The following is a 9709-nucleotide window of genomic DNA, read 5'->3' as shown; positions in this document are numbered from 1 at the left end:
CGGATCGCCGGTCTTGGGTCCGATGACCACCGTCGGCGAAGGGTGAGCGCCGTGCTTCAATTCGAACCTCACGCGGTCGGCGGCGACCTTGCAGCTCTCCGAGGGGGTGTCCGCCTGCCCGGCGGCGAAGAAGGCCGCCACTAGCCAGTACTACAGGCGCGGGAACCGCACTCGGCATCTCCCCCCCAAATCCCGCTCAGATCCCATCCCACCCTCCCGCGCTCGCGCGCCCTGTCTCTTCTGCTTGCGCGCCGCCGGTCCGGCTCCTCCCGCTTAGGGCGGCTGTTGCTCGGGGCAGACCCCACCGCACTGGGCAGACGGAGACTGCTGCTGGGCCTTCTCTTCTTTTGCATGTGCAGCACAGATGACGAGATGTACCTGAGACACGGCGACCTTCTTTCTGTGCTGCACCTACGAGGGCCCTGATCAGGCTCCTTCCTGCTCGGCGACAAAATGTAGCTCCAGGCCTCGATCTTGCGCCAACGCGTCTGCTCTGCTCGCGGCGGCGTCGACGCGTGCTAGCGGCAACGTCCACGCACCAGGGCCCACTTTTAAATATAGAGAGTAAAGATACAGAGTCTTTTGGTTTACCCCACCCTGTAGTAAGTTTTCTATTTATTTTTTTAAGTACCCCTAAATCTTCAATTCTAGCTAAAATTATACGTGAGCTGTTGGAGTGCTCTTAGGGTTGATCCCCACCGTGTCTATTTATCGCACGCGCGACTCTGGCAGAAGGTACTGTTTATCTTCTACCTCCAGCCAGGGGAGCGGGGAGTGCCCGCCGGCGAGCTAAGGGAGGGGGCAGGGTGTGGCCGGCGAGGGTGGTTGGTGGGGGGAGCGGCTGCCGGCGAGGTCGCCGACGGCCGGGGTGGTGGAGGGCAGCGGCGGCCTTAGGATCCGGGGTTGCCGGGGGTGGCGGCGGCTGCGGCGGAGGGCTCCATGTCCACCGGACCTAGAAGAGAAGGTGGTGTGGGGAGGAATCGACCGTCGGTGGGTGGTGGTGTGTGGGCGGGCGGCGAGGCGGTGCGGCGGAGCGCCGCCGGCTGGGGTGGTGGGCACCGGCGGCCGGGTCAGGTCCCAGGCGGGGGCGTGGCGCCGGAGAAGTTAGGGGAGGACGGGGATGCGCCGATGGTGGTTGGTGGGCGGACGGCGCGGCGGCGAGAGCCGCCGGCCGGGGCGGAGGACGAAGGTGTGGGGGCGGAGGACGCGGGGCGAGGCGGGGTGCCTTCTGCAATGGGAGCCGGGAAAATCGCTTAAAGCGATAAATAGACACCCCCTCGATCCCCGCGTCAGGGTAAAGCACTCCGATCCTCCGCTTAATGCAGCGCCTCGCCGGAGCGCCGCCACACACCGGCAGACCGTACCAATCAATCAGATACATTGACACCGCAATTTGATTGCTCGAGGCTCTGTTAATTTGTTGTTTCGACTTTGAAGTAGATGGTCCACAGGACGCTAAAGCTAACAAAATCACCTGATAGGCTGATACTACATTTGTTGGATCAGTTGATGCCATGAAGTATTATCAGCTTATTAGCTTAGTGATCTCTGAACATACATGTCATCCCGTCAGGCTGGACGAGCCAGGTTCGGAGATCTCGGCAGGGCAGCACAGGTCCGGATGGTCCATCCCAACGCCAACGTCGTCCGCCAAGAACTCACTCCACGGCCACTGCTGACCGCCAAGGCCCTCTGTCGCCGCCGCTGCGCTGACCGACGACGATGGCCGCGCCTTGTCGGGCAAGGTCGTCGGGTTGCCGGAGCTGTCGGGAGCGCTGCTGCTCCCGTTGCCGCTGCTGGTGGCTGGGCTCACGACGACGCCGCCGCCGACGCGGACGCCGGTGATGAGGAAGCGCCGGTGGGATGCGACGTGGGCGCCGGCGGCGTGGACGGCGACGTCGCAGGGCCGGCACAGCAGGGCGCGGTCCTCCAGGCAGAAGAAGTAGCCCGTCTTCTCCTGCCAGCGGATATATAGTACGACAAATTCATAACGTTTCACTGCAGATTTATTATTCGAGTCCACGTACGATTTCAACTGAAATTTAACTGAACTTGTGGTTGCAGGACCGTGATTGCATTGCATATTTATAAAACGGATACGAATAACCAGCATAGCTGTCAAGGTCACGAGCAAAGATATGCAATCAGATACGGGCCGGTTGTCACATCGTCGCTCTACTTGTCGTGCGCTGTAATATAATGCTGGACCATTTGATGATGAGAATGGCAGCAACAAGCCAACTGTTGGCCAAATCTTTGTGAGGTAACATAATGTATTGTTCTTGCTTCTCCTATATGAAGAAAGAGGTATATATCCTTTCCTTTTCTGTGTCAAAATGCACGCATGCTTCGGTAACAAAAAGCTAGGTTTAATTAACGCTCTGTATGCCCCAATCAAAACTGCTAGCGAACTTTTTGGCTGTGGGTACTCCATGCATGCTTTCTTAAAAATAACTTTTGATTTTTCTATTTCTTTTGGTATACAGCAGGTTGAGCCAACTATTCCAAAACGTCAATGATCTGTATAATACACAGTTGACATCACGATAACAGAACTATAGATATGAAAGCCCTGAAAATATAGAATGGAAGATTTCGAAAATACAGAACTATAGCTGCCCCTTGTGATGTATAAATGTGGGTCAATTTCTCAAGGAAAAGAAAAGAGTGTGGCGGTATCGATTGAAGTGCGAATGAAGTGTCTTTTTTCTTTGTTATATGTTAATGCATGCCGTGCAACTAAGGATGCAATATTATATTTTAGATCATGTAATTAATTACGATAGCATACCATTCTAGCTCATTTATCCTCCCAAATTCGTTACGCAAAATGCCGTTCTAGTTAATATTATCGACTTTTCACAGTTTCATGTTTCCCAACACATGCTATTTTACACTCATATCAGAGATTGACCCTATATAAATTCCAACCAAATAAAGATTAACTATGCTAAGGTAAAGTTTGATCCATATCTTTCAAATAAATTTGGAATACCTATGTTAGTTTTGTACTTTTGCCACATAAATCAAAAGATGCAGACCAGCTTCTCAAACAGCAGGGAGGCGGCTGTTAGAAACAACTTTGGATCGCGTAGTGGTAGATCGAGTGGGTGACGAACTTGACCAAGAGAAATACCTTGCTGTTTCCATAGTGCAGCAGCGTTCGTCGATGGAGGCTGCGCATAGGCAGCGACAGGCGATGTAGAAGTTGTAGTGCCGGTGCCGGTGGTGATGACATCCTGCGACGACAGTGGCATGGTCGACGGCGATGGTGCGTCACTGGTGGCGCTTCCCGCCGCAGCAGCCTTTCCCTCTAGATCGGGTTAGGGTTTAGGACGGTGGGAACTGTAGCGGCGGCGAACCTCGTGACATGAGCCTCTAATCCCACCTCCACTTTATAGAGCTGCGCGACGGGGGCCCACCAGCCTCATATTGGGCTGGGCGTCCCCGATCAGGACGCGAGTCAAGGTTGGCCCAGTCGTTGGACTGGCCCAGTGGAGATCAATACTAACATTCTCCCCCTTGATCTCACCTTTATACTTTAAAATTTCTCAATTTGAACTTAACTCTTTACTTTCTCTTTAGTTACTTTGCTATTGGCCTCATCTCATTGCAGATCAGTACATAGAGCGTGCCTCATCATGACAGTTATTAGTTACCGTCAGACTTAACAGCCACAATGTACCTTACTGTATTGAAATAAGACCTTAACCTTTCTTTGGGCCCTTTAGTAATCCAGAAATCGTAGGCTTCCCGTAAAACCCATGTCGACTTGGGCGGTAGGCCTTTTGGTAAGCGGATCCGCAAGCACTTGCTTGATACTTTGGTGCTCCATGATTTCATATGATTCTGGATTTTCTCCTTTGCAACATATGACCCATTGTCAATGTGTTTGGCAGCACACTTGACATGTTGCCATAGGAGTGAAAACATTCGAATGGTATATTGCTGTTGTCTACCATTATCAATTCCGGGTAATGGTTTTCTTAACCATTTTGCCTGTCCTGCAGCCTCATATAAAGCTAAATCTTGGGTACACGACCCACAATATCACAACTATTTTGCTTTGGAGCTTTTCCACAATAAAACTCCAAACTCGAGTGTTAGCTACTACTGTGGGCTTCACTAGACTCGCCAAAACTTGATTCTTTTTACTCACAACCTTTTGAGAGTAAATGTTTCTTTCTTACTTAGCATGAGGCTGACAATATTTTGCAAAATTGCAATACATTCTATAACTCCATTCCAGTGATCTATTGCTGGACTGGACTTCTGCCAAAATGTCCCGGATACTTGTACTATGTCAGGGTAAATTCTTTTGAGCACTAATTTTGCTTCCAACAGCTGAAGCACATGAAACCTTTTTCTTTTGATCGATCATATAATGGTTCCTGGAATTCTGAAAATTCCAAAACTATTACCCTTGACAATAGGACAGGCGTAGCTTACTCGCATGCATACTATATATCTTTAGAACTCTTTTCTAAGTATGCTTTCTGCGATAGTCCTAATACCCCTTTTTTCTTTTATTCTGGTGAATTTCCTTTCCTAGAGCGAATGACTCTTTATCGAAATTATTCTTATCAAAACTAGAGGTCAAAATAACCTTCTTTGAATCTTTTCAGGAAAAGGATTTCCCATCTTTTGAATTTTGCATATTTGCAAATTGTTATGGCTAAATTGCTGGCTTTATTGATGATATAGGTTGAGGTAGATGAATCTCGCCCTCACGCTGGAGGCTCTGAGAATTTTGATCTACTTCTCCCTTGATTACAAAAAGGCCTTGCCGTGCTCCTTATAAGAGCCCAAAACTAACAAACCTCCCTAATTTAGCTAACTTGTCCCTAAAGGAAACTATCAACCGACTAAGAAACCTAAACATATCTAAACCGAACCAGGACTCTTGTCCTTGGACCTGCGCCTGAACTTGGCACCAAAGAACTTGTCCATAACAGTTTATACCAATAAAAATGCCATTTTCTCTGCTGCTTCCATTCATCAATATCAACGGACATGTGGTCATTGAAAAGTTGGAAAACCTGTCTTTGTATATTTGCTTTTTTTTAGAAACCAGGTTTCCCCGCTTTATTTCGCTGAAACAAAGCACCGAGTGTCGTAAATTCTGTTACAGCAAGTTCAAGTTCAGCGTATTCTAAGTGCGCCCGCTAATGTATATTTGCTTTTGAATTTATAAAATGCATAATACATGTAATACCCCTGAAAACAGCATTCTACAGAAGCCAGCAAAAGCACCTCCAAACCTGCTTTTGGCTTCTAATCAAATACAGCTTTTGCTTCTCAGAAACCAATTTCAAAAGCTTGCTGTTTGTTTCAGGCTTTCAGCTTTTGGCTTTTGGCCAGAAGGCAAAAGCAAAAGCTGAAACAAAACAGGGCCTTAACCACTAGCTGTCTCATACAAGATCTTAAGTCGTGAAATGCCATATCTTGACCATAGTATTATGGTTGTTACTTGCTACTTTCTGTAGTCTGCTGTTTGCTTAAACTCACCTTGGCTGTTATTGACTTATTGCACCTTATACATTTATGTAGTTCATCCAATCTTCAACCTACTAATCTATCTCCTAACAATTTCATTTGTGTTCTGTAGTAATGGATGCAGAGTTGGAAAGGTTACAACAAGCATTGAAGATTCTTTCTGATGCTGAAAAGCAGATAAGGGTTTCAAGTGAGCGTCCCACATGGTTTACAGCGGCTCTACTACAACTTGGATGTGGTCATAGCTCAGATATGAACCAACCAAAAAGCAGTACAAGAGAACACACTAAAGCAGCCACTGATGCTATGTCTGAAGCAGCAAGAGAATCATCTTCCAGCAGGACTGTTTCTCATTCATTACCTGCCTTTGGGATTTCAAAGAAAACACTTGAACACAAACCAGTTAGTGTGCACTCGAGTCCTCAGGTCCTTGCCTCACATTCATCTAGGTCAAGATTGAATGACAACTTGATTTATAGAGAGTGTATGTCTGTTGACAGAGTCCCATTCGATTCTAATCAACTGAACGGCAACAGTTCAAAGCATTGGGCCGTGGTGAATGAAAACTCAGACAACCTTGGCCAGATTTGGATAAGATGTATTGAAAATTGCCACTCCAAGACACTACAACAGCTACTTCTTGACCACGGGAAGCTAGTATCAATCAAGCAATTTGAAGGTAAACATATCTTGCATATTCTCTTGTGATTGACATGGAACAATTTGAGTGGATTACTTTGTTGCTGAGATACTCATAATTCTTATACTGAAAAAAAAACATACATAGTGCTCATTGGTCAGTTCTTTTATCTGTATATTGTTTTAATATATTTAAGAATCATCGTCAGACATTTGACCCATGTTTGGCAGAAGTATGTCAGGCACAGTATTGTGCACAGAAGGTGAGGCCACATAAGTAACAGTGGTAACAGAATCGATGGATTTTTGGCCTGTACAGCAGTGAGTGGGTTTATATATAGGTTAACTTGCTTCATATCAACAGGTTTGAACATGGCTTTGAGCTTCTTGATATGTGACCTATTCTGGATCCCAAATTGCTGAAAAGAAACTAGACGAACAAAAAAAAGGGATCTTGGTTGGAGAAACGTCTACTAGGCTAAATATGTACCTATTCTGGATCCCAAATAGCTGAAAAGAAACTAGACAAAAAAAAAGAAAAAGAATAATGCAGTTAAGCTGAATTGTATCTAGTTCGTTACCAGTTTGTTGAAAAATTTTCAAGATACAGTTTTCCAAAAGAATTTCAACATCATAAAGTAGATTTGGAGACTTGGAGTACGTCTTTATAGCATCTTTATATCTGCAAATGAAGGGACAAATATCTATCTCGGTAATTGATGTTGGAGGTTGATGAAACATGATCTGGTTTTTGTTCAATACTATAATATTATGCACAGTAATGAATGTTGTAAGATGGTTGTTAAGGATGAAGTAAATGCATCCATCGAAATTGAAATTGAATCACATTCTCCATAGGAATCCTACAATGATTGGCCACTACTGAGGTGTAACTTTCATTTTCATTCTTTTTTCAGGCCATGCAATTGCATTTATAGCATTTGAGGACTGTGAGATAAAGTCTCGAGCTCAAAGATTTTTGAGCAGTATCACAAATTCAATTGAGACAGTACTGGAATGCAACGTGGAAGTCAAAATGGGCCCACAAGCTGAATTGATTGATGGAGAACTAACATCAGAAGCTGGACCTAAAGTAAGAAGAGTCGAATCTGATGTATTGGTTTGCTCACCAAACAGTGACCGATTAAAGGGTATTGTGAACTCCTCAAGGAGAAGTTTTGATCATCCAGATGAAGGAAACAAAGAATCGGAGAAGTACAAAAATACCCCATGTGCTGATGAAAGGATGCATTCGATTTCAGTTACTTTAAATTCAGGAATACCTAAGGTCAGAGGATTGGAAGTTCCGACTCAGGCGTCAAAGGAATCAATAAATGGTGAGCAACGGTTGGAGAGTGCGTGGCTCCAGGTTTCTGAAAAGCACACTCCAGATCTGGTGAATGAAGCAAAACACAGACATCAGGCTCTGTCTCAAGTTGTTGAGAGCCAATACCAAAGGAAGTCGTCCATGTCCCTAGGTTTTCCCTCAAGCCTTGCAGATGAGAATCTCGCGCATGAGATACAAGCTCTGAAGATAGTTGACAGTTATGGTTCTCGGAAGCACCAAAGTGGAAGAAGTGAAAATGGATTTTCCATTTCACCAAGCAAGCTGCACAGAAAGGATGACATGGCTGATTGTGACAAAGAGAGCGTGTAAGTTCTATCCTGTATGCTTTCATTACATGCTCTCATCATAGCTTTTAAGTGCACAGTAGAGCTATGGCATTATCGATTGGCATGCAAGTTAAGATTTTTCTAATTCTAGTGAATAGGGTCCGGAAGGGATAGAGTCCGGAACGAAGTTATTCGGGATAGGGTCGGGGTGGCACCAATTGAGGAGAAACTTACCCAGCATCGGCTGAGATGGTTTGGACATGTCCAACGAAGGCCTCCTGAGGCGCCGGTGCGTAATGGGGTTCTTGAGCGGGTCGATAATGTAAAGAGGGGTAGAGGTAGACCTAAACTGACGTGGGATGAGTCGGTTAAGAGAGACCTTAAGTATTGGAATATATCTAAAGAGATAGCTTTGGATAGGAGCGCTTGGAGACTAGCTATCAATGTGCCTGAACCTTGAACTTATTTCTTTCGGGTTTCATCTCTAGCCTACCCCAACTTGCTTGGGAAAAAAGGCTATGTTGTTGTAGTGAAATTAAAGTGTAACAACTTGGTTTGTTGTTCGGACATATTGATCCGATTGTTGAAATTGATTGACCTTGAACAATATTTTTAGCATCAGCACATGTCCTTAATGTATCAGTACATCCATCTTGTTTGCAGTTCTGTTGAAATTTACTATGCCTTTTAGTTGTTGATAGCGTGTTTACCCATGCTTACCATGCCTTATTCACAGTTGCTCTGAGCCTGGGAGACCTGGTTGCCGTGGCCTTTTCCCTTGTTGGAAAGCTAAAAAACCAAAAAGAACGAAGGTAAAATGTCAAATGCTCTATCTTAAGCAGTGGCACTGAACACCAGTTATTTAACCGACACCTGTGTGTAATGCAGGCAAAGAAGCAGGTTCGGGTAAAATCTTCTTGATCTGGCAGAACAGTTTTGCGCGATGTTTATTATGCAGCAAGCCTGGAAACTAAAGGTGCACTTCAAAATTTCTTGTCTTGCAAAATGACAGACACACTGTTGTTTTAGAAGATAAGGACTTTTGAAATGACCATATCCGACATTCTTCTTCCAGCCTGCTAGTCATTCAAATTCTGGTGGCCGCATATTTCTGGCCTTTACAGGACGGGATTTTGGTGCCATGACTGGCGACTAGTTTATGACAATTCAGTGCTGGAGGGCAATGAGATATATTACTCCAACATTCAGCTGCAAGTGGTGGAATCTTTACGTTGTATTCATATGCGGCCCTATAAAGTTATTCTGTGCTTCTTGAGTTAATCGAGAGGGAAAAAAGGAAAGGAAATGCATCCTGTACATACATCTGGATTGTAACTTTTTTTATTACATTCAGAACAATATCTGATGAGGAACACCTCGAGTGAAAAAACTGATCAATATAGGTTTTTCTTTTCAAAATTTGTCTGTTCTTATGTAGCGAAGATCCTGTGTTTGTCATAATTGCATGGTTCCTTCTGTTGATGCTATTTTCCCTTTGGTGCCACCAGCTTTTTTTTTTTTAAAAAACAATCTGACACTGTTCTTAAGATACGTTAAAAGCTTCCACACGGACCTGGGAAGAATTACTGGGAACCAGGCCAGATGTATTATATTGTCGGACAAGTCGATTTCACCTTCTGAAGCTACTTGTCTTGTGTCAAAGACTAGTCGGCATTGCTCTTCTGACTGAAGAATGAAGTCTGATAGAGCAGTGCAGCCGCCGTGTTCATTCGATGGCGGCGGGGGTATACTCGTCGACGACAGCCGGCGCAACCTGCAGGGACCTCCGAGTGTCATCGTGCCCTGTGCCGGGGATGCCGGCCGGCATGTCGCGGCGAGGCCACATCCTTGCCATGCGTGGCGCGGTCGTCGCCCTAGTTGGAGCCTTGGAGGCCAGTGCCTGCACCTCTAACTACTCCGGTGGCCGATGCAACACATGCGCGTTGGCCTCCGGGAAGCA

At 45.6% G+C, this 9709-nt stretch overlaps 1 protein-coding gene across 2 annotated transcripts; it reads left to right on the top strand.

Moving 5' to 3' along the window:
- Positions 1–5591: 5591 nt before the first annotated feature.
- LOC120666666 (protein STICHEL-like) lies at positions 5592–9170 on the top strand. 2 transcript variants are annotated; one of them, XR_005671836.1, is made up of 5 exons: positions 5592–6175; positions 7053–7788; positions 8486–8561; positions 8638–8725; positions 8825–9170. XR_005671836.1 is itself a non-coding variant. In XM_039946564.1 (4 exons), exons 1-4 carry the CDS (start codon positions 5611–5613, stop codon positions 8668–8670), a joined length of 1410 nt encoding a protein of 469 aa, XP_039802498.1. In that variant the 5' UTR covers positions 5592–5610; the 3' UTR covers positions 8671–9170. The 2 variants fall into 2 exon arrangements, 1 of the variants encoding a protein (XP_039802498.1); XM_039946564.1 differs by having other exon boundaries at positions 8638–9170.
- Positions 9171–9709: the final 539 nt, after the last annotated feature.

Source organism: Panicum virgatum, chromosome 3N (genome assembly GCF_016808335.1).
Source record: "Panicum virgatum strain AP13 chromosome 3N, P.virgatum_v5, whole genome shotgun sequence".
Lineage (NCBI taxonomy): Eukaryota > Viridiplantae > Streptophyta > Magnoliopsida > Poales > Poaceae > Panicum > Panicum virgatum.
This window is presented reverse-complemented; position numbering and strand designations above follow the sequence as displayed.

Excerpts from the sequence above, each read along its gene's own strand:
- LOC120666666 (XM_039946564.1), top strand. The coding sequence starts at position 5,611 with ATGGATGCAGAGTTGGAAAGGTTACAACAAGCATTGAAGATTCTTTCT. Across the intron at positions 7,789-8,485 it reads GATTGTGACAAAGAGAGCGT|TTGCTCTGAGCCTGGGAGAC; the intron begins GTAAGTTCTATC and ends CCTTATTCACAG. Across the intron at positions 8,562-8,637 it reads AAAAACCAAAAAGAACGAAG|GCAAAGAAGCAGGTTCGGGT; the intron begins GTAAAATGTCAA and ends TGTGTAATGCAG.